Source organism: Lolium perenne, chromosome 5 (assembly GCF_019359855.2).
Source record: "Lolium perenne isolate Kyuss_39 chromosome 5, Kyuss_2.0, whole genome shotgun sequence".
NCBI classification, from domain to species: Eukaryota; Viridiplantae; Streptophyta; class Magnoliopsida; order Poales; family Poaceae; genus Lolium; species Lolium perenne.
In genome coordinates, this window is record NC_067248.2 from 186,975,778 (window position 1) to 186,999,105 (window position 23,328).

Consider the following 23,328-nt stretch of genomic DNA (forward strand, 5'->3'; position numbering starts at 1 on the left):
TTCTGTCCATTGTCAATAGTGACCTTGGTGGCCACCGCAAAGAGTTCATGATCTTGAGGAGTGCAAGTGTCTCCAAGCCCAACCAGCCACCCAAAGGAACACTCTTCTAATGGTATCAATCTTTATTAATACCTCCATCCGATTGTCGAGCACAGTGTTGTAGTCAATGACAATGCTAGTAAGCACCGACTTGACAAGCATTGAACGTTCGGCCATGGTGACCTGCTTCCATAGCCAAGGGATGAGCTTTAGAGAATAGTGAATTGAACTGTCAGTCATCACAAGAGATTTGCAGCCAAGGTATGTTCACTACGATTCAGAGAAGAAAAAAAGGATCGGGTCTTTATTGGGACCGGAAGATAAATTTCATGGTTTCCCGACAAACATGACTAGCCTAGGGTCTAGATTCAAGTCTCCGCTGAAACACCATCCAAACTACAGGTACAACAATAGCTGATACAGCAGAGAGCTACAAGGGAAACTAGCGCTAGTAATCTCCAGTCCACGCCTTCCAGTCATTGTCGATGTTCTTCTCAGCCCACGCGATCGCGGCGCGCGTGGCCTGGGGCGCGCCGGGGAGCCCCTTCTCTTTGATCTCGCCCTTCATGTCCAAGAACGGGTGAACCAGGAGCGTGCCCGGTCCGCAGTAGTCGTGCTGCAAGAAATTGCTCAAGACCTGGAAACAGAGAATCACATCTTAGTGCTTTGACAGATTTCATGTTTTCATCTATTGCAAGAAACTGCACGCCTTGACTGCGTCACAGCGACAGGCTTCAAGGTGCTTCTGAGCCTAACATAGGCTGAAGTGAAGACTTGCAGAGCTCACAGCATGTGAACATACAGTGACAGAATTCAAGCTAAGTTAGGCTGTAAGTTCTAACTAGTGACAACTGACACAAAGACTATTCTTGCACGAATATCATAATCGACAAAAGTTTCTTGGACCTGCAGTTTCTACATCCATCTTTTCCTAATGAAACTACCTATCTAAAGATGCTTTTATGATATCCATAAACTGCGACTACCGGAGCCCCTTTATCGACCTCTGGCACACAGCGCAATCATCCGGCTAGCTGAACCCACCATGAAAATGTTCAGATTTGTAAGACATGAGACTAATTCTTCAATGTTCATTCCCCAGCTGATTCAGGAACCACACTTGTTCTTCCCAGAGTTAGTCCTAGTCCATATTTTCTCAATTATCTTGTCAACAGTAATAATCTCTTCACCAAATTCTTAGCCTAGGCCGCGTGATTAGATTATTCAATGACCCTCAACAAAGACTCTGCTCGATGCACTAATGCAGGTAGTTTCAGGTTACAACAAAAACTACCTATACCATTCTAGAATGCCAAAATGCTACAATGTGAGCAAGTGAATTCAATGGATTCGTACCTCGGTGCAGACGTCGACGATTTCCTCAACGTGCTCCCCGAAGTAGTCCTCCTTCTTCTGCTCCAGCCGCCACATCATGTGCTCCCTGAACCTGCTCGTCTCCTGACAGAGGCAACACCACAAGCCGCACGAATGGGTTACAGACACACAAGCGCCGCAGCAGAATGAAACGGAGCAGAAGCTCCGCCTCGGCAGGAAGAAACAGGGGGAGAAATGCAAGGGCGCGCTGACCTGGTCGGCGAACTCCGGGATGGGGTCCGGGAACTTGTAGTCCTCGAAGGCGGCGCTCTTGGCGCGGCGGCACACGACCTTGGCGGGCCGCGGCCGGCGGCTGCGCAGGCGGAGATGGCTGCTCAGCCGCGTGGACGGGGCGGACCGGGTCGGACGAGGGGAAGACGAGTGAGGAAGTAGAGCGGGGTTTAAGGCCGCCGCCGCCGCCGCCCACACCCTCGTCGCCATGGCTGCTCGTCGCCGGGGTTTTACTGTCGCCTCTTCCTTTCCTTATCGGTTCAAGACTTTCGAGTTTCGAGAGGGTAAAGCACGAAGCAGAGTGTTCTTTTTGTGTGGGATTTTCGGCTGCTGCGCGCCGTCCGATCCGAGGGGGAAGGCTGCGATTTTTCTTCCTAAGGCTGGCCATTCCTTCAACAAAAAAGTAATCGCACAATCCTGGCGTTTTAAGGAAGAGTTCAGTTTCTATGATCAGTGCTGGAATTTTGCCAACCACTACAAATTTACAAGTAAGAAGTAATCACTGCCAAAATTAAAAAAATGTGCATTCCATGGATGGATGTCAAGAGTCAGACAGTGAACGAAATAACATGTAGCGGTCTAGCAGAGCACCAGCATCGCTGCTCAGACACACAAAGGCAAATACAGTAGACGGGATGAATAGAGATAGAGCACAGCGAAATCATATAGTGATCAGACATCAAGGCGCCATGAAAGATCCCAGGCCAAAAATTTATTGAAACATCTATAGCAGAGACCTTCACTTTGTGTACAAGTAACGAACAGGCAGAGAAACTAGCAACTGAATGGCAAATAAGGTCAACCTTGTTTGTTTTATTTTACATGATAAGATCGACACAGGAAGCTCGAAAGGAGTGCTGACAAAATGCCAGTTTATGAGATGAAAAAGTTTCAGGTAGATCTAAGCGCTTGTGCACAGTTGCATCTCCTTCATTGCGTGCTTGCCGCCAGTGCGGCGATCTGGTAGCTGCAACCTGTGCAAATGAATGAACAAACATTCAGTCAGCAAAACTGTGAAGTGAAACACCCATAATTAGATGCAAAATAAATCATGCGTTCCATAATTAGTAGCATTTTGTGCTTCACAAGATTTATCTTCAAAAAAAATCAAGAAAATCATCCATCTGGTTAAAGTGCTGCATCCTAGTGCTACCTGATCAAGTAGTACGAAAAACCAGAAGCTGGCTGAAACCTATTGTGTACCGAAGTGCAGAACCTGTTTCTAGAGTTCAAGATTGTGAAATAAAACTGTACTCAAACTTCAAGACAAAGCCTGTTTCAAGGATCAGTTTTCCTCAAACGTGCATCTGAATACATGTCATTTGTATCAGAAGGGTGCCATGAAAAATGCTGAGGTGTATAAGCAACTTTAGAGTGAATTTTCAGATAATCAGTCGCTATGGCCATAGTGGGGTGACTAACAACAATATTGAGAATCAGATATCCAGTGAAATTGTGTCTGCAGGAACACATGTCATCTTCGAAGTTCTGTAATTGTGATTGTTTGTTACAGGAATGCATCGTTCAACTAAAACAAAGACACTAAACATTATAGGTTCTTCTCAAATGGCAACTAAGAACTAATGAAATAATGTTGTATAATACACTCCACGGCCAGTACAAGGACTCCAAACAGAAAATAAATGTCACAAATAACAAAGTGGATTGCCAGAATTCATATGGAGAAATAGCTACCGTATTGAGTTGCCAGGTGTAGTACACTATTACAAGATTAAACATGAGAAACAGCACCAGACAGAAAATAAGTGCCACAATAACATAGTGAATTGCCAGAATTCATATGGGAAAATAGGTACCGTATGGAGTTGCCAAGTGGAGTACACTATTACAAGATTATAAACACTATTACAAGATTAAACATGAGGAACAGCATAGCCTATATTGTAGCACTAGAAACTAATCAACATAGCCTATGTTGAATTGCTTGTAATAAAAGAAGGTACACGCAACATAGCCTCAGCATGCTTATAGTGCACTAACATGGGTATTAAAGATAAAGCTTTTAATCCAAGGAACTGACTATGGAAGACATGTTAGTCAATAAGAAACGAAGGATACTACCATTTCCCCTGTAATATCAAAACCGCACTACAAGTTATTTAAAAAAGTACTCCGTAGAAACTTACTATCCATGTCCGCGAATTACAGGCTTATACCATAAAATGAACAGCTAATATGGTAACAAGCATATAACAGTAGGGCAAGTGGAAAAACATCCATTTACAAACTGAAACATTAATTATTGTGCAATGCAGTCCTTTAAAGTTAAAGATCTAATGCACAAAAATAAGAACTGGTAAGAAACACCCAAAAGTAAGATACATACCAGCAACAACAACAAGAGTGAGAAAATTCCCAATCTTGGAGACCTGTTTCACATTGTTCTTGAATGATTTGAACCTCTTCAAAGCAACATCTTCCTCCAAAAGCTGCAAGTAATGAAGAGTCAAAACCAACCAATGGGAGGAAAGAAAAACACACTGCAGTGCAGGTTAATTAAAAACTATATAGAAAGCTCTCAAAGGTCAAAAAGTAAGGTAACATGAAACTAGCACAATGTCAAAATAATAAACTGTACACTACTTTGTAAGTCACTGTTGACTTAAAGCCTTGTGGTATGCAATCTAATAATAGGAACACCAAGTAATCTTGCTTGTACAACTAGCCTTCACCTAAACCACAGTTTGCAACAAAAACATAAGATGCAAATATGAAAAGCTTAGCACCAACGGAATTGGCGGTAAAAAAACAAGACACTAGATATGTATTCCACTGCTGGTACATATAAAGTACCTTTTCTGCAAGAAAATAATAAAATAACTAAAAGCTTCATATTTATGGAAATGCGATTATTCCATCAAGAAAGGCGAAATATTGTGATCACCATAACCAAAGTTCAACATGAGTCAGTAAGTATTGCACCACCCTAGAATTGAAGATATAAATCTTCTGTCACCTACATAGTGAGAAACAGTAAACTACTGTGACACAAAACACCATGTCAGCGACACAAACCACCACATATCAGCAGAGAAAGGCACGCATTACACTGACAGACTCTGACAACTATGATGCACTCTGCAGGAATAAGGATACAAAAAGATACGATGCCCTCTGATTCAGCTTGCTATACTGCGAATATCAAGATCTCTTTCCTATGCATCATATAATAATAAATATCACATTGCTACTATGCATAAACTTCAGCTATACCAATTCTTATCACGCTGGTACCTTTAAGCAGCATCAATATGTTATGTACCAACACTGCAGTTCGCGAACCTAACTAGGGTATCCAATTCTCATGCGGCGCCTAAACTTTGATGCGAGCCACTTTCTGATCGAAACCTTGTACAGTGTGACCCATCACGTACGGTAAAGGAAAACTCCCTAATCGGTAACCAAAACATATCGCCGGTTCCAAATCAGATCGAGTCGATGTGTTTCGAGGTTGCACGCGGATCAGAACGACAGGCACGATCTGTGATGCCTAACAGAGCAATCGCAGCGAAGAAGAGTAACCTCGTACAATCTAGCGCTCTAATCGATAAAACGAGAAGAGAAGGGGATGGGAGGAGAGGGCTAACCGCTTTCTCGCGTGCGCCGAGCTCGACGTGGTACGCGCGGCGGGGCTGGACGTGAGGGGGCGGCGGCGGAGTCCGGAGGCGGGAGCGGAGGGCGGAGAGGAAGGCGGGTTGGGCCATGGCGGAGGCAGATGGGAGAGGCGGCTCGAGGACGGCGAAGGTGGAGAGAGATTTGGAGGAGGGCAGCGGAGCGGTGCTACTTTCTCGTTTTGGCCCCTGTGTAGATGCGCGGTTTCGCAATGGACCTGTGTACCTCATTTTCTCCTCGCGGTCACCCTTCGTCGGATAGAAGGAACGAGGCTACAACACAAGTACACAACAAACTACGACACTCCCGTAGTCTCGTGTGCAACAAATGATAAGTACTCCCTCCGTCCTAACATTTGTTCAAATTTAGACATATTTAGACACTAAAAAACATATAAATACATCTAAACTTTTACAAATCTTAGATAACTTTAGTGGGACTGATAAGTACAACTTAGTTAAGTTAGCTAAGTCTTGTGTACTCTCTTCTCTATTAGGCTGCTCATAGTGGGGAGTAACATAAGGTGGTGTCATGCATAAGTTACTAGTCCATGTTACTACTTTCATAGTGGAAAGTAACTTAGAGATGGTATCATGCAAAACCTCATTTATTAGTTTGTAGACTCATTTTATCTTGGGGTGTGTGATGTTATGGTAACATAGCTAGTTACCACCTCCCTCTCTTTCTTCATTTATTGCTATGCCATGTCACCAAAACACCTTGAAATATGTGATGTTACTATCTAAGTTACTCCCACTATGAGCAGTCTTAAAAAAAAGGGCATTCCTACGTTTTCCAAGTGAAACCTTCAGGTTATATTCGTGTGAGTTGGTGTGGTTGAGTCCTGACCCTCGTGAGTTACGAGATTGTTGGTGTGTTGCTCTTTTGGAGCTTTAGCATGACTTGGCTAACTCTGTTCGGTTCTAGTGCGAGAAGGGCAGGGACTCATGAACAAACCAAAGAACAACTACAACAATCTTGGTTGCGAGGTTGCTTAAAGAGAACATATGTACTAACATCACCCTATAATAACCTCTTTATGTTTAAAAATGGAAATGAGAGAGAACGCAAGTGATTAGCATTATCAGTTGAGCTCAAGTGAGAGTGAAACTCATCGGGATCTTTAAAAAAAAAACCCCATCGGATCCTGGTATTATTTAAGATAGCCTTTTGTACAGGTAAAGAAAACTTCAACTACCGGCACATTTCTACCAAAATTAAGCTTCAACCAAACACAATCACGTACCTGGAAACTTGTCCTTGCAAAAAATGTTACCCCCTCCAATCCATAATAGGTGTCGGGGTTTCCAAATTTGAACTAAACCCCGACACTTGCTATGGATCGGAGAGAGTAAGAAAAAAAAAAACTCTTAAGACGCGCACAGCCAGAGAGATCATATCAGTATCAAACTATCAATAACATATATAGTAGCATGCTTTCAGGATTACAACCGCATAGTGTACATTGGGGCAGACAGCCACAATTGTAGTGCCTGAAATGCACAGAAGCAACAAAAGAAATCTTACATAATTTGCATTACTTGGCTTATTACATTACACGCTTTCAAAAACAAGCTCCATACAAAACCAAGCCCCATATAGCCTGCCAACCCAAAATCTATACAACAAACTTTGTTTTCTCAATATAAACCATGTGACTGAAACAGAACACACAGTACTGAAAAAAATGCCCCCCTTGGCAGGAAACTGTCAGCACAACGTTCTCCAGGTTAGTACCCCGTTCTTTGGGCAGCATCACCACTATGATCCCTGGCCATGAGTCCAGATAACTGCCCTACCCCAGCCCACTTCAAAGTTCAAAGATGGTACTTGCACCAAGCTGATTGGGCAGACATCCTATGCAGTGTATGGCGAACAATCAAGCCTTGCAGACTATACTGCTGTTGCCGCCAATCACTAGCATTGTGCTATTGATATCACTGTGGGATGAAATAGATGAACAAGTGTTGCTGTCTATTCAGTGGGCAGGATGGCGCTCTCGTTTCCCGCTGCTGGGCCCTCTATTTGGAGATGGTGTTTTACCACAGCCAGCTAACCTCATCACTGTTGGTAAAATGGCAACAGTCAAGAAAATATTTCATTATCTACTGATTTAGGTAAGGAAGCTATGCTTACCTCTTTCCCTCTCAAGCTCCTGGTCCAGCTCCTCTTTCCACTTTCGTTGCCTCTCAGCGAAGCTGATGCTGTTAAAGGAAATAGGTGCCCAGTTAGGATCATGGACCAGTTACAGCAGAGATGCAATGCACATAAGAGTGAATTGGCTCAAAACACTAGCGTTTTACATCAGTTAATGAACAAGGAGCTTAAGCTCTAGTTAGGTATGTATGTAACAAACCTTGTGCTGTCCTGGACATCAATATGAACTTTATCCCCAAGCTCATTGAGTTGAGGGGAGGCTATTTCTCTCAAAATCCGGCTACTATCTACACTGTCTCTTGAGAATTGCTTGCTGCAGCTCTCAGGTATCGTAGTATTCAAATTATTGTCACAAGGTGTTGCTGCTGCAGGACCTCCTCCTCTCATCTTACTTGGAGGCGACTTTCCGCGAGGGGGTAGTTTCGGACTATTTATGAATTTTCCATTGGAAGGTTGATCAACTCCCTGAGAATTCCCAGCATTCGCTGTATTGTAGAATTCTTCATATAAAGGTGTTTGTAGCTTCTTCAGATCAAGGGCCTGACAAAAAAAACAGTAAATATCATTTAAGTATTAGCTGCAAGGCACTGAATGTTGTAGTCTCATAAATGCTAAGTACCTTCTCATCAAGAAATGCTTCTATTTTTGACTCGGTAAGTACGTCGTCATCTTCACAACTTCCCTCCCGAGGGAAGGTAAAATCATTTTCGGTCATACTGCTTTCAGTATGCTTGGCTAATCCACCAAATTCCGTTGATTGATGAGAACTTTTCTCTGGGCTTATGTCATACTTGCTGTTCCAGTCATCAAATGGTTCAGACATAGGATTATAGCTCTGGAATTGACAAATGCAGAAATTCAACATAAGATAACAATTTCGTTCATAATTCGATTTTGAAAGGCACTGCAAAATATCAAATTAAATTCTTAGAGAAGTTTACAGATGAAGTAAAACTCTTACAGATCCAACTGCTGGGTTGTCATCTTTATCAGCAAACTCACAAATGTCATCATCATCACAGCTACCCTCCCACAAGGGTTTGATTTTCGATGATCTGTGGGAATTAATAGTGGACCAGTTGCCAGAATGATTCAACCCCCTGGAAGCGATTAAATAAGTTGCAAGTTCATGAAATAAGTTGCAAGTTCATGAAATAGAAATGTGATTGTGGAGAATGCAGCAGGCTCTGAAATTAGAGGAGTTACTTACAACTCTGTTGGTGCGCAAGCATCATGTGCAGGAAGCTCATTGACAGAAGCATCCTGTGTTGTTGGTAAGAGGTTAAGTTATTACTAAGCCAAAGAAGTTGAGAGCAAATGATATCGTTATGCTAGCAATCTAACCTTCGGTGCTGTGCGATTGAGTGGCTGCCGGTCGTCAAATTCTCCAGTGACAAATGGATGCTGCAAGAATATGTTTAAGATGTCAATTTACAAAGAAACAACAAAACATATCATCATACACTTAGAATCGAGGAAACATTTAAGATGCAGCAAATCAAATAACATTACCTTTAATAAATCCGACGCACTAGACCTCAGCTCTGGTTCCCTAAAAGATAACCACAACACAGTCAGAAACAGTTTTTAATTGAAGGAAGTTTGGTAATGCTTTTAGACAAACTTAATAATTAAGTTGATATGACAATCATAGGCATACTTCTGCAGGCATTTCAGCAGAAAATCTTTAGCCTCTGGCGAGATATGTTCAGGTATTGGTGGGTGTGACTTTGTGGTTCCGACATGAAATAGAAGTGCAACCTGAAAAGATTTTTTTAGTGCAATGGATAACCAAAAGAAAAAATCATTTCTGTGGGCTCTGGGAGATAAAGTTTACCTCCTGATACTGTTGGCTCCATGGTGGTTTACCAGTAGCCATTTCAATTACTGTGCATCCCACACTCCAGATATCTGCAGAGCTGAGAGATTGGAAGGGTGAGGATGAGCTCATAATATAAGAACTAATAGAGAATTAGACGAATGAAATAGTGTTTTACATCAAATGGTACTTTCTTACTGGTTGGTACAAGTTAGACATCTATAATAAGATGATAAGAATCAATTGGAGACAATAACATCCGAGCATATTCGAAAGAGAAATAAAAAAATTTATCACAGTAACATATACTGTAAAAAAGCTTACTGCTCAGCTTGTTCTGTGCTTGGACAATACCAGGTAAAGAAAGTAAGAAACTAATAGCTCATATGGACACAGTTAATGTAACTAAGGAGGTAGACACATTGTCCTGACTGAGTCTCGTATTGGATAGTCGGTAACCAGATCCATGACTTGCTATAACATTTTCACTTCCTAAGATAACATTTGAAATGTTTAGCTTTTTTTCTTAAAGTTTTAGGAAAATGTAGAACTAAGAAAATACTCCCTCCGTTCCATAATTCTTGACGCAGATTAGGACGTATCTATGCACAAAATGTATCTAGATACATCCAAATCTGCAACAAAAATATGGAACGGAGGGTGTAGTACTTTGGGATTAATTAGTAACAGGGGCTTTGGGTGTGTACAAATTTAAAAAGAAAGGCAATAAATAAGGTACTGAAAGGGTTTCACATACAAGGTATGCCCACTCCCGACAATTACTTCAGGTGCCATCCAATGTGGCGTGCCTTTCATCGTTTTAGCTGCTGTCATAGTAGCCTGACACCAAAACATTGAACATTATCTCCAAGTGCAACAGCATGGGATTAACTTGCACAAAGAAAATACACGAAAGAATCATGACATCTCCTAATGATAAATAAAATTGCAGCAGGCAGATACCTTATCACAACTATGATGCAAAACACGTGCATAATTATTAAGAATACGTCATTGCTAAGGGTTTTCTCATGAGAGAAGTAATCATATGGATCGGTGAAGCTAGGAGGCTGAGCACAGTAACATAAGATCATGCTACCCCATAAGAAGAAAACAAGAAGAAGAATAATAATAAGTTCTTGGCAGGCCATTCCAGTGCTTGATAGACCATAGTCAGATCACTCGGAAATTTGAAATATTGTGATTGTTGAGCACCATTTGTAGAAAAATATACCACATCAGGTACATATCTTCTTCTTGCTTTACATTACCAAGCATTCCAATTCTAATTTAATGTACGAGAATTCTACTTCATTTTGCATGCCCTCCTATGGTCATATGTTCCTAGGATTTAATTCAATTTCATTAGTATTCTAAGTCACATCACAACATTATCTTGTTTTCTTTGACATCACTAGCGCATGTTTTTATTCTATTAAGAAATTGCACATTTAGCAAACAATATATCAATCCTTGGATGTAATCCTGCACAAAACCAAAGTCGCTCCCTCATATTTCGTGTTTTGTGCGATAACTAAGTATTCATAATCTGGTGCCATAACTAGACATGGTAGATTTAGAATGTGCTACTGTGTTACGAAATATATTAGTTTTATCACAGGTTTTGTTGTCTCGAGTCTTGACAAGTACATGAACGGTTGTATGTCCCAAGTTTGATAAAAAGAAACTGGGCATACAAATTATCAGCTCAACCTCAACAGCACATAGAACATCAAACTTACCAACTTGGCAACTTGCTTAGATGCCCCAAAATCGGCAAGTTTAATGCACCCTTTGTTGTCAACAAGAATGTTTGCGCCCTGAAACAAAAACCCCAGAACCATCAAGATAAGGAGCACGACCAAACGATCAACGACACAGAGGTTATATCATCTGTCCAGGCTTCAGAGTTTTGTACCTTAATGTCTCTATGTATAATTGCATTCCTATGCAGATATTCCAGCCCTTGCAAAATCTGCCTGGTGTACTTCCTAATGACCTGATCAACATATGCGAGGCATCAGTTTCTCTTCTGCCAGAAAACCGCGGGGATTGATGGTTGGTTACTTACTGCTTCCGGGAATGAGCCGAGCTTCCCGAGAAGCGACTGGATGGACCCTCCGGGGACAAACTCCAGCAGGATGTTCAGCGTGTCTTCCTCACGGACGGTGCCAAGGTACCTCTTCTCGGACGACAGAAAGTGGGTCAGACAAGTTCGGTCTAGCGGTTAAGTGAGGAAACTAGTCGGTAATTGTGGGCCTACTCACCACTATGTTGAGGTGCGACAGGTTCTTCAGGAGCTTCACTTCCTCCTCGAGCTCTCTGATATGCGCCTAGGGGGAGAAACAAAGGGCACAAAGCGGCGAATATAAGAACACCCTCTTCAGCAGAGTAAGTTGGTAAGGGAATCGGTTGGGGGAAATGGTACTCACTTGGGCCTTCTCCCGGGTGGCGTTGGTGCTCCCGATCAGAACCTGGAACAGAACAGAGGAGAAAGTCACTTTGGGGGAATTCGTCGGAGTGTTGGGACCGTGGAGAAGGAAGTACGGCATGGCGAAGCCCCAGAGTACCTGCTTCACCGCGAGGAGCTCGCCGGTGTCGAGGTTCATGCCGAGGTAGACCTGCCCGAACGCGCCGGACCCGATCATCTCGCCCTTCCGCCACCGGATCGGCGGGTTCTCGTCCGCCCGCCCTCCCCCGCCCCCGTCGCCGTCGTCGGCCGGTGGCGCGGGCAGGGGCGTGGGCGGCAGCAGGCGGCGCGGCGGCGAGGGGCTCTTGGCGATGAGGCCGAGCAGGCCCATCCCCCTGGACTTGCGGAGGCAGGAGCTGATCCGCACGCCGATCCCGGCGGCGGCGCCCCCGCCGAGGGGCTCGGGGGCGGCGGGGGCGGCGGCGCTGGTGCGGAAGGCGATGGAGCGGCGCACGGAGTCGAAGAGGTCGTGGAACCCAGGGCCGCCGCCCGCGGCGTCCCGTCGCATGGCCGGCCGGGGGGTCTTCTAGGGGGTTTGGCCCGCGCGCGGCCTCGGCGTCGTGTCGGCGGCGGCGGCGGCGGGTGGGATCGAATCGGGGAGGGGAGGGGAGTGGGGGAATGGAGACGCGGCCGGTCTCGGCTGCGGGATTTTGAAAAATGTGGGGTTTGCGGGGGATGGCGAATGGACCGTGATGCCCCTCGCGACCGTTGGGGAAGGGAGAGACGTGTGGCCGCGTTGATTAGCCCGGAGTGTGCGCTGTGCGCGAGGACCGAGCGCCACGTCAGGTAAGTGCGTGACAGGAAAAAAGGAAGTTCAGGCCCTCCTACATTTCGGCGATTTACACAAAAATAACACTTTTTTGAAAGAAAGGCACAGACTCACCATCCGGTCAAACTATTTTACCCATCTAACTCTTTTGTGTGGCGCCCCTCCCATCCGACGTGGCGTTATCGACACTGATCAGCCGACGTGGCAGGATGTGTGGCGCCCTTCACATCGACGCCACACGTTGAAACTGTGGCGCTCGGAAGGGCGCCACACATCCACTTATGTGTGGCGCCCGCGCTCGCCCCAGCATGAGCCATCCTCTCTTCTCTTCTCTGTTTCGGCGCAAGAACAAGGCGGCCCGGCGGTTCCTCCTCCTCCCCACCCTCTCCCCCCCACCAAATCGACCATCAAATCGTCAGATATGCCCGGGCAATCTCTTCCCAACCCCTTCCTCAAGGTATTCTCCTCCGATCCCCATGTTTTCATCCACTAATTTCATAGATTATGCTTGATTGTGTGGCGTCGATGGCATCGGCCACACAAACAGGCTCACCAAAACGGCTAAGGACCTGGAGAATTGTCTTACAGTATGTTTCGGGCCATTATGTTGTTATGTGTGGTGCCCATGGCATCGCGCCATACAGTGACTTGGGTATAAAAATCAAGAAAACTGTCTTGGCATGGTTGCAAAGTGACTACTCATATCAATAGCAATTTCATACACACATCATACACATAGCACACATCATAGCTCACATCGTAGCACATAGATTCATACATTTTGAGATAGAATTTAAACAACACGTAGCAATGACGACATGGTTCGAAATGACATAGAGTTCACAACACGTAGCAATGAAGATAGAGTTCACAACACGTAGCAAATCCATCTAAAATCGACGTCCCCTCCTCACGGGCTGCTTCCGGACGGCCATCCTTTTCGTCCGCTGTCGTCGCTCTTCTTCCTGCTGCACCTCCTACTCCTCCTCCTCTGGAGATGAAGGCTCATCGTTACTCATCCTCCTCAAAGATGATCTCCGCGGTGGCTCCTCATCGGACTCAATCATAGCCTTATTTCCTCGGTTCACATAATCTTTCGGAGTGTAACGGTTTGGAGCCTTGCCTCTGGTTGAGTACCCTGGGCCGCCCAACAGATAGGCTGTCCCAGCTCCATAGGGAAAGTAGGAGCAAGCATCCACCAATACTGTCACTCCCAATCCTGCGACAACCTTCGTCCAACTGCGTACATAAGACATTTTGTTAGTACTATGTCTAGCAGACTACTATAGAAGAATAGTACAAATAGCAAATCATCACCTACCAGTAGAGGTAGGCAAGTGCCGCTGTTCCCCAACTTCACTGGTGCTCCAACACCGTAAGCGCCTTGAGCTAACACCAGTGGGCCAACTTTCCATCACTGTCAGCAAAGAGAGTCCTCGAAAGCATATACCACAAATACACTCGGATGTATGTCTTAAGAGTGTCATTGTCGGCCTCTGGCGGGCAAGTACCAAAGTTACTCCTGATCCAAAGGAAATTTGCGCCGGCGGGAGTTCTATCCTTTTTATCTTGTGGCTCCGGAGGAGCTAGGTAAGGTCCTCCATCTATCCGCGCCACCCATCAGAAGTTGTGTTCATACACAGTGGCTCGCCCTGAATAGGAAGTCCAAGGATCATGGAAACATCCTGAAGAGTAGGGGTCATCTCGCCAGCCCTCAAGTGGAAGGTGTGCGTCTCTGGCCTCCACCGGTCGACAAGGGCGGTGAGTGCCGCGGCGTTCATGTTCGCCCCCCCCCCCCCCCCCGGCTTACAAGCGTGATGAACGGGAGAAGACCGGTAGGCTGGATGAACTCCGTGTACCTCTCGTCATACGGCATTTCACTTACTGTGCCGTGGTAACGAATCTTCAAGGGGTGAAGAACCTACAAGCACATCCAGACACATAATATTATGCCATATCCAATGGAATAAAACAAGATGTGTTAACAAAAATAAATATTAGTACCTTCCCCCTTTCCTTCATATGAAAAGCCCGGTGATCCTTGTCATACTCATGATCTAGGAGCCACACCATCCTACATGTTTACACAAATACACACAATAAGAACTACCATACAATCACCATACGTGTTCTAAATATGGATTTTCCTAAGACATACTATTCCTAAGCACATAGTAGGCATATGTAAGACAATAGAATGCATTTGCTAAGCTCCAATTTTGCATTTCAACACATACATACATAGGATTCCATACATACACACATACATACATAGGGTTCCATACATACATACATACATACATTCATATCTAGGATTCCATGCATACATAAATGAAGCACAATCTAGGATTTCACATCTAGGGTTCATATCCAAATCTAGGATTTCACATCTAGGGTTCATATCCAAATCAAGCATAATCTATGAAATTAGTGGATGAAAACATGGGGATCGGAGGAGAATACCTTGAGGAAGAGGTTGAGAAGAGATTGCCCGGGCAGATCTGACGATTTGACGGTCGATTTGGTGGGGGGGGGGGGGGGAGGGTGGGAAGGAGGAGGAACCGTCGGGCCGCCTTGTTCTTGCGCCAAAACAGAGAAGAGAAGAGAGGAGGGCTCCGGCTGGGGCAGGTGCGGGCGCCACACATAAGTAGATGTGTGGCGCCCTTCCGAGCGGCACCACAGTTTTAACGTGTGGCGCCGATGTGAAGGGCGCCACACATCCTGCCACGTTGGCTGGTCAGCGTCGACCACGCCACGTTGGCTGGTCAGCGTAGACCACGCCACGTCGGATGGATGAGTGGCGTCGCTCGCATGGGTGGAATAGTTTGGCCGGAGGGTCAGTCTGTGCTTTTCTTTCAGAAAAAAGGTTATTTTTGTCAAAATCGCCCTACATTTCATATGAAACTCTGCCGAATAAATCTTCCCTGAACAAAGCTTCAACTATTTGAAATTCAATTATTTAGAACGAAATATTCTTGAAATTTGCATGCGAAAAAACTATGATGTTGGAAATAGGGTGTGTGTGGCCATCCACAATGCTTACTTGACGATAAAGCCTTGTATAGTTATACTCGAATAATCTATCTCCTACACGAGTTTTGGTCTAATAAATCGATGCTACACTATGTCTCAGTTAAATGTTTTTTTTAAGTCTCAATCAGCCAAAAAAATGTGGTCCGTTGCACTTTTCTATCGAAAAGATGCAATTGCACAAAACTAAAACTTGATCGAGTTGCACTTTTCTAAAGTCAGTTACACCTTCTCATGTGATTGAGACTTAAGAAAATTTCAGTCGATTGAAACACAGACAAACTTATGTTTGAAAGCTACCATCCCTTTTAAATAGGGTTGGGACTTTCGTTGAATCCCTCTTGCGGCCCTATTCCTGTCAGAAAATAGTGTGGACTCATCCAACGAAGATAAAATGTGACATATTTGTGAAAAAAATAGTTGTGCATGCCATAGAGAACTACAAAATGAAGTGGTGATACCAGATCCAAGTATTCCACTCACATCAACTTCGCCGAGAATCACCAAGCCTGAAAAATTACTACAACACATGTTTAATAACCTACTCCCTCTGGGACAAAGATGGTAGAGAAAACATCAACAAATAATTGGATAGGCGTATTCAGCTACCATTCAGTCGCAACACTTACTTCCTCTTTTCTGTTAAAAAAAAAGTACTTTCTCTTTTCGTGTTTATTTGACGTCCTACACTCCTACATACACACACGCTCTACTAGCTAGGTTGTACTCCCGGGAGAATAAACAAGAACAAAGGTAGTAGTAGTGTGTACAAAGCATGGATTTTTGAAACGTTCATTTTTTACAATTTTTTATGAAATAACCATTCATGCACACATATAGGGACTTCTTACATGTTCGCTTTGGAACTTACGGATTTAGCCACAAAATTATAACGCTTCAGTTGTGATCATAATTTCATGTTTCTTGAACATGGAGCTACAACGCACTCCAAAATTGACCTAAAGATGGAGAGACCATGCGTTGGGCCTCACAAATTGAGAAAGTTGACCCATGAAGAAATGTTTTTTCCAGCAAGCCAAATTTTGGTGATCGTGCTAGTAAGAACTTTTTTGTTGGTGTTATGCTCACGATTTGGTAAATAATGAAATGACATTGAGCGGTCATCGACATCGTGCAAGCCGATGAACCTTTCAACTCAACATCCTAAGGAGTGAGGGCTGATTGTGGCCGAGCGAAGGAGTGGTGGCTCCTGCGGCACTTTCTTCCAGCAACACATAGCTCCAAGGGGTGTGGTGTTGTGGTTTTGTAATTTCGTGCGTAACCCTTTTTGGGACTTGTATGCCACTCTCTTTCCTGGTGTGTTGAGACACAATATTTTTGTTTTTTCCAAAAACAATCATTTTGGGAATTGTAAAACTCTATTGAGTGCATTTGAGTCGATGGAAGGTTGAGGGAAGATATTGCTAGAAAACACTACTGACGCATGCTAGAGTTAGGTAATTGAACACTATTTTAGCGTAGACAAAAGTACCCAAGATATTAGAATCCCATTCTCTCAACAAAAAAACCCAGAATACTGGCCGAAAACCGATACAAACACGACACCGACGTCCAAAAAAAAAAAAAAAACCAGAATCCCAAAACGTTAGGAAAATTGTTGGCGAGCACGTAAAAATCCGGGGCCCTAAAAATCCAATACTACTACGTCATGGTATAGCGAACGCTCAAGGGGTGAACCGAGTTATCTGAACTTCTCAAGTCGCCCGCCGACGGCACGATGGCGCTGAGCCACCTCCGCCACGCGCCGCTCGCGCTCCGGCTCGCGAGGCTCCCGGCCCTCGCCTGCTCCTCCCACGCCACCCGCCGCCTCCTCCTCCTCGCGCCTGCTCGGCCGTGGCGCCTCCTCTCGACGGCCTCGAGGCCGCGCTCGCTCGCCACGGTCGCGGGCGCCGAGGCCGACGACGCCAGCGCGGGCGCCGACGGCTTCTTCGCCGAGGACAGCACGACCTGGAAGTCGCTCGGCGTCTCCGACCGCCTCGCTTCCGCCTTGCAGGGCACTGGGCTCGCGAGGCCCTCGTTGGTCCAGGTACCGATTGTTGAACTTCACCTCTGCTGGCTGCGGCACAGTGCGTGTTCGACGAAATGCCCGAGCCCGCGTGCAATGTCTCGTACCTCTTCAGCATCAGATGGTCAGTTGGTAGGCTGAAACTCTACGAGTGGTCTGGTTTAATTACCGGATTGGGATGATCCAGCCGTGTCTCTATTCATGTGAAGTGACTGAGCAGTCTGATATTGTCATGCTGGGTTAAATAATCTTCCTGTGCACTCTCTGTCCATTGGAAGTATCGGTGTCCTTTCTAGTGGGCAACTCATATGCGCTGTTAGTTGCCGTGAAGATTTCACACCCTCCTGCATCATATGCCTAAGGTGTAAGCAGTGACTAGTTAGATATAAGTAGCTGAGCAAAAGAAAATTCAGAATCTCAAAACAGAGAATGATCAAGTGCCACACTTCCTGCGAGGCCCAATGTAGGATTAAAGCGTTATAATCGAATCAATTCCCGATATTTCCCCTTTAAGTTTGCATGTTGCACTAACTTGCTGAGAACTGGTTTACTAGTAGTACTACCTCCGTCTAAAATAGGTTTTAGTTTTGTCTAGGTGCGGCTGTATCTAGACACATCTTAATTATAGATTCATCCGTATTTAGAAGAAGTTGAGACGCCTACTTTTAGACGGAGGGAGTAGTAAATTTCCGTTATTATTTTTCCTCTCCTTTTGCTAAAGCATGGTGTTGCAACAATTCATTACTTACATCAAGTGTCAACTTCTGCAATGCAGGCAGCCTGCATACCGCATGTTCTTTCAACAAACGATGTAATTGTTGCGGCGGAGACTGGCAGTGGCAAAACACATGGTTACCTGGTTCCACTGATCGAAAAACTGTGCTCCAAATCTTCCTCCACAGTAGATGATGATCCTCAGAACGTTGCCGCAGGAACGGATAATGTTGTGTTGGTTCTTTGTCCCAATGTAATGCTGTGTGAACAAGTTGTTTTCATGGCTAATTCATTGCTTGATGTATCTGGTGAACCACTTAAGCGTGCTGCTGCAGTTTGTGGACCAAAGGTATGCTCTGTCTGCCTGTCATATGCTGTTTGATAGCTTGATAAACTCATCACATGTTGTTTTACTTATGGATAAATCTGAGATTAGATATATCACACTCTACAACTGAATGTCCGTTTAAACAGTTCATTAATTTTTGTAATGTTACATTCCCCAATTTACACCTTGGGTCTCAGGCCTCAACTAAAGATGGGTCTTTAGTTAACTTCTCATCTCCTACAGCACTCTTACATTAATGAAACATATTCTGTCACCATATTTGCTAAATTTGTATTTATTTGTTTACGGTATTTCATCACAGGGTTGGCCAGCTGTTCGCCCAGATATTCTTGTAGCCACCCCAGCTGCTCTTTTGAATTATCTATTTGATTATGACCCAGAGAGAAGGCGACGGGAGAAATTCTTGCGTCATGTGAAATTTATTGTAAGTACTTGACTGGGACATTTGCCTGTACATACATTTTTGAATGGCCATGCTAGAAATCTTCTCATTGCATCCCATCTTTTATTTATTCATGAGTTGCTGGATATACTTGGCAAGGCTAGGCTAGATCTTTTGTGCTTTCCTACAAAGTGGACAAGAAAATATCTGTAACAGTTCCAACTCTCAAGTTAAGCTGTAACTTTCTGTGTATATTTTCTTGTTTCATACTCCCTCCGGTCCTAAATATAAGCCATATAATTTCTGGCACGGAAATTAAGAAACGCATATTTAGGAAAAATTACACCATGTTTGGCTAGGGTTAACCGTAAGTAATTGCCGTGAGCTAATAGAGGACTTTTCATAAGATAAGTAAACCTAATCAAATCTCTAAAAATATTGTCCATACAAGTAGGGCAACGCAATAAACCTTATATTCTGGAATTTTTCTCAAAAAACTATATGGCTTATATATAGGAACGGAGGGAGTATCATTTTCTAGATCTGCATTTCTATCTGGATTTTTTTGTCGTAAAGCTAGTGTTAAGATATACTCGTTGATATTGCAACTACTTGAGAGTCCTAAAACTAGCTGATTTGGAATAGGTATTTGATGAGGCAGACATGCTACTGTGTGGAAGTTTTGAAAATCAGGTCATTCGTCTCATCCACATGCTGCGGTTTGACGAGAAGCTACTCTCAAGGGCCGAAGATTCTGGAAAGGAAGTGCTGCCTGAAGGTTCTGACGAGTATCATGAGGATTCAGGCTCTGAGAGTGCTGAATTTAGTGATGTTGATGAGGAAAATGATGATGGTCATGTTCAAGATGGATCAGTCAAGCCGGTGGAGAATGCTCATGTAGGAGGACGCAAGGACTGGAGGAGGGTTAGAAAAGTCTATAAACGCAGCAAGCAATATATCTTTGTTGCTGCCACCCTGCCTCAGAGTGGGAAAAAGACCGCTGGTGGTGTGCTGAAACGAATGTTTCCTAGTGCTGTGTGGGTTAGTGGTGCTTATCTGCACCGTCACAACCCTAGGTATACACTCTACGCTACCATAAGCTTCTGAATGTCGTTTATTATGGTCATTGTTCAGCATGGAGAGATTTCTCACTAGTATTTGCTGTGCTTTTGCTAGGATTCCATATTTGTTTCTTATTTGCACATTATACACATTTGATGTACAGTGTACAATGTATGCAGATTAGAGCGAAGATGGATAGCAGTTACTGCTGATACGCAAGTTGATGCTCTTCTGGATGCAGTAAAGTATGGCCTTAAGGGTGAAGTTGACCAAGAACTTGGTCCAAATCGAACTATGGTGTTCACAAACACTGTCGATGCTGCTAATTCTGTCTTTGACATACTGCGGCGAGTTGGCATTTCATGCATCCTGTACCACCGGGAGAGCTCTCTGGAGGAAAGGACATCCAATTTACAATCTTTCCGGGAAAATGGTGGCGTGCTCGTTTGTACTGATGCTGCTGCTCGTGGACTTGATGTGCCAAATGTTTCCCATGTAATTCAGGTATGATCAGACATTACCTTCTGAAATGTCTGCATTTCCGGCCCTGCACCACTGTTGCATGTTGGTCAATGTGCTTTGAACTTCCAATCATCATCATTTTCCTACCATGTAGTAGTACTGTGGTAGCACAATCGATCATAAGTTTTACACAATGTGGTTCAAAATTTCATGCAGTTTGCCTGCCATATATGTTTTCTTTAGGAATACCTGGTATATATGTAAAAAGATACATATAAATTACTTACAGTAGATATTCTTGTCCATCATATATTTACACTTGCAGGCGGAGTTTGCGGCTTGCGCTGTTGACTTTTTGCACAGGGTGGGTCGCACAGCCAGAGCTGGCCAATCTGGAATAGTGACTAGCCTATACACGGATGCAAATCGTGATCTCGTCAGAGCAGTTCGTCAAGCAGAAGAGTTGGCCCAACCAGTGGTAAGGCTATGGTCTGTTGTAATCATCATTTCATGCCGTGATAGATCTTGCTGTAGAGACTCTTACAGAAAGAGAAACTTTTTGTTTAACCAGGAGAGAGCGTTCAGCAGAAAAAGAAGCTTCCGCAACAAGTTGAAGAAGCAAGCTCGACTACTACGGGAGCCTGCAACGTTGCTGTCTTAGCCTGCGGCACTTGACGACTTCTATCCGTAGAAAGAAACAGTGGTTACTCATCATCTCGTGTTTCCCTAGGCGACCTAGTTTTGCTATTTACTTCTTGCTGTTTTTAGGATTCAGACACATGTAGGAGAATGAAATTGTTTATGCCTCATCGATCATGTATGTTTACACAATCTTCTCTGTGCAAGATATTCTATTGACGTTGTAGTAAAGAGAAGAACACAAAAAAAAATGACATGCAGGAGATGTTTATAAGGCTCATATGATTATTTTTTTCACTTTTTCGTTAGTGTTGCATATCTGACTGGACCTTGTGTGCTATACAATCTAGCAGGGATGAGAAAAATGGACTCAGCTGATTCCATAAGCAAGTTGCGATCAATCGATCCAATGGGTCAGATAGAATTTTTGGCTTATGAACGGATTCGGATTGGAGATGGTTACACTGCTGACGCGTAAGCCCTGATTCCAAAAAGGAAAGGAAAGCTACGGGAGAATCCTACAAATCCAAAACACCGGAGGCAGAGTGCTGTCGTTTTTTTTTTTTTTTTTTTTTGCGTAGACGCACGGCTCACAAATACGTACCTATACATATACACGGCAGCAATCGAATTCTTCATGCGTTCGGTCGATCTCGAATTTCTTTTCCGCTTGGTGCCATGAGATTTGGGCAGGACCCTAAGCAAACACAGCAGAAGAGACGACTTTACTATCTATTATTCAGTCCAGATGAGTAGCACGGGCAAGAGCGACGGACGTATGTACCAGTATAAAACCACTGTAAATACGTGAGTTTTTTTTTGGTAAATTCCACTATCAGTTCTACTGTAAATACATGAGTTTCCTCGTAAATACCACTGTAAAACATGAGTCTTTCCATAAATCTCATGTAAATCAACATGAGTTTTCCCCTAAAATACTACTGTAAGTTCTACGGTAAATACAAATGAAAATACGGAGTACATAAGTTTTTCATAAATACCACTGTGTGTACCACTGTAATCATGAGTTTTCCCATAAATATCAATGTAAATACATGAGTTTTTCCGTAAATCTCATGTAATCCTATAAAACATGAGTTTTTCCGTAAGATAAATACATCGGTTATTCCATAAATCACATGTAAATCCAGTGTAAATACATTATTTTTTAGGGGAGTAAGGACTAATTTTCCTCTTCGTTTTGGTTCTTTACAGGTACAGTACATGTTTGTGTTTTCTCACTGGAGATGTAGATCGGGACAATCACCTATGAATGACGGAAGTGGTGGAATGAGGAAAACAATTTTATTGGTCTAATTTTTTCGAGAGTTGGTGAAAATAAAATAAAAAACCCGCTTGTGAATTAGACAGTTTCTACATATAACCACATATGAATGCAGGCACACCCTGCCTGTGTGAACATCTGTGATAGGGAGAATCCTACAAAGCTAAAGCACCGGAGGCAAAGTGTTGTCGGTTTTTTTTTTTTTTGCGCAGACGCACGGCTCACAAATACGTACATATACATATGACCACCTATAAATGCATGTATACCTTGTCTCCATGAAAATCTGTGATATAGTCTAAGAAACTGTTCCAGCCAGTTTTGTGATTAACGAAGTCACCATAGGCATATCGCTATCGATGGAAACATCGATTTCCACTGAAGAATATTCTATCCTAATTAGACATTGTTTGATCTTGGTGGACTTGGGTGGCACTGCTCTCCTAAGCATCCAACCACGGTTTGGTTGCCTAATCACATTGGGTGTGGCATCATTACGTTTGTTGACTGTAGGTCACACATGCAAGTTGACGATTTTAAACCACTTTCCACAGCTATGAATTACTTTCCATATGATGCCATGTATATACCCGTGTTATTGTTGTAACGCAAAATAGTGGGCTAGCAATTGGGATAGATGTGCACGTTGTCGGACAGTCGATATACCATTATTGCGATATGGGGAGCACGCTTATCTTTGATGTAGTAGTAACGTCGGCACGAAGCCCCGTCACACCAGGAGCACGTGCTCAAACAAGTTTACATTTTCCATTTTCGATCCACGCCCCACATCATTGCATCACTTAGATCATTATTCCAACATGGCCTTTGTTTGATGCGATGTTCTCACCATCCCCTCCATCTAGACACCCTTTCATCCATGGCCA

The 23,328-nt window shown here is 43.8% G+C and overlaps 4 protein-coding genes across 4 annotated transcripts; 1 reads left to right on the forward strand and 3 right to left on the reverse strand.

Moving 5' to 3' along the window:
• Positions 1-315: 315 nt before the first annotated feature.
• On the reverse strand, positions 316-1,929 carry LOC127301242 (protein PLASTID REDOX INSENSITIVE 2, chloroplastic). Its single transcript, XM_051331462.2, has 3 exons — positions 1,627-1,929; positions 1,396-1,497; positions 316-676 (listed from the first exon to the last, which is right to left on the reverse strand). Exons 1-3 carry the CDS (start codon positions 1,852-1,854, stop codon positions 488-490), a joined length of 519 nt encoding a protein of 172 aa, XP_051187422.1. The 5' UTR covers positions 1,855-1,929; the 3' UTR covers positions 316-487.
• Positions 1,930-2,323: 394 nt separating this feature from the next.
• LOC127301243 (succinate dehydrogenase subunit 7, mitochondrial-like) lies at positions 2,324-5,483 on the reverse strand. Its single transcript, XM_051331463.1, has 3 exons — positions 5,253-5,483; positions 3,992-4,094; positions 2,324-2,618 (listed from the first exon to the last, which is right to left on the reverse strand). Exons 1-3 carry the CDS (start codon positions 5,367-5,369, stop codon positions 2,575-2,577), a joined length of 264 nt encoding a protein of 87 aa, XP_051187423.1. The 5' UTR covers positions 5,370-5,483; the 3' UTR covers positions 2,324-2,574.
• A 1,193-nt stretch (positions 5,484-6,676) lies between these two features.
• On the reverse strand, positions 6,677-12,315 carry LOC127301244 (mitogen-activated protein kinase kinase kinase NPK1). Its single transcript, XM_051331464.2, has 17 exons — positions 11,824-12,315; positions 11,686-11,727; positions 11,521-11,586; positions 11,325-11,435; positions 11,172-11,252; positions 10,996-11,073; positions 10,011-10,093; positions 9,272-9,353; positions 9,095-9,195; positions 8,947-8,986; positions 8,779-8,838; positions 8,645-8,697; positions 8,396-8,534; positions 8,054-8,269; positions 7,634-7,974; positions 7,414-7,481; positions 6,677-7,341 (listed from the first exon to the last, which is right to left on the reverse strand). The coding sequence occupies exons 1-17, from the start codon at positions 12,229-12,231 to the stop codon at positions 7,256-7,258; spliced, it is 2,055 nt and encodes a 684-aa protein (XP_051187424.1). The 5' UTR covers positions 12,232-12,315; the 3' UTR covers positions 6,677-7,255.
• A 4,882-nt stretch (positions 12,316-17,197) lies between these two features.
• Positions 17,198-21,453, forward strand: LOC127301245 (DEAD-box ATP-dependent RNA helicase 22). The gene is made up of 7 exons (XM_051331465.2): positions 17,198-17,569; positions 18,324-18,611; positions 18,913-19,035; positions 19,639-20,069; positions 20,235-20,559; positions 20,843-20,995; positions 21,089-21,453. Exons 1-7 carry the CDS (start codon positions 17,261-17,263, stop codon positions 21,176-21,178), a joined length of 1,719 nt encoding a protein of 572 aa, XP_051187425.1. The 5' UTR covers positions 17,198-17,260; the 3' UTR covers positions 21,179-21,453.
• The last annotated feature ends 1,875 nt before the right edge of the window (positions 21,454-23,328 follow it).

What these genes read in the sequence shown, in the direction of transcription:
- LOC127301244 (XM_051331464.2), bottom strand. Translation starts at nt 12,231, where the DNA reads ATGCGACGGGACGCCGCGGGCGGCGGCCCTGGGTTCCACGACCTCTTC. An exon ending in TGTCGCACCTCAACATAGTG is followed by an intron (nt 11,436 to 11,520) that starts GTGAGTAGGCCC and finishes TCGTCCGAGAAG; the next exon opens with AGGTACCTTGGCACCGTCCG. An exon ending in GGAGCCAACAGTATCAGGAG is followed by an intron (nt 9,196 to 9,271) that starts GTAAACTTTATC and finishes AAATCTTTTCAG; the next exon opens with GTTGCACTTCTATTTCATGT.
- LOC127301243 (XM_051331463.1), bottom strand. Translation starts at nt 5,369, where the DNA reads ATGGCCCAACCCGCCTTCCTCTCCGCCCTCCGCTCCCGCCTCCGGACT. An exon ending in TCGGCGCACGCGAGAAAGCG is followed by an intron (nt 4,095 to 5,252) that starts GTTAGCCCTCTC and finishes CATTACTTGCAG; the next exon opens with CTTTTGGAGGAAGATGTTGC. An exon ending in CACTCTTGTTGTTGTTGCTG is followed by an intron (nt 2,619 to 3,991) that starts GTATGTATCTTA and finishes TCATTTGCACAG; the next exon opens with GTTGCAGCTACCAGATCGCC.
- LOC127301245 (XM_051331465.2), top strand. Translation starts at nt 17,261, where the DNA reads ATGGCGCTGAGCCACCTCCGCCACGCGCCGCTCGCGCTCCGGCTCGCG. An exon ending in CTGCAGTTTGTGGACCAAAG is followed by an intron (nt 18,612 to 18,912) that starts GTATGCTCTGTC and finishes ATTTCATCACAG; the next exon opens with GGTTGGCCAGCTGTTCGCCC. An exon ending in ATGTTTCCCATGTAATTCAG is followed by an intron (nt 20,560 to 20,842) that starts GTATGATCAGAC and finishes TTACACTTGCAG; the next exon opens with GCGGAGTTTGCGGCTTGCGC.
- LOC127301242 (XM_051331462.2), bottom strand. Translation starts at nt 1,854, where the DNA reads ATGGCGACGAGGGTGTGGGCGGCGGCGGCGGCGGCCTTAAACCCCGCT. An exon ending in TCCCGGAGTTCGCCGACCAG is followed by an intron (nt 1,498 to 1,626) that starts GTCAGCGCGCCC and finishes TGCCTCTGTCAG; the next exon opens with GAGACGAGCAGGTTCAGGGA. An exon ending in TCGTCGACGTCTGCACCGAG is followed by an intron (nt 677 to 1,395) that starts GTACGAATCCAT and finishes CTCTGTTTCCAG; the next exon opens with GTCTTGAGCAATTTCTTGCA.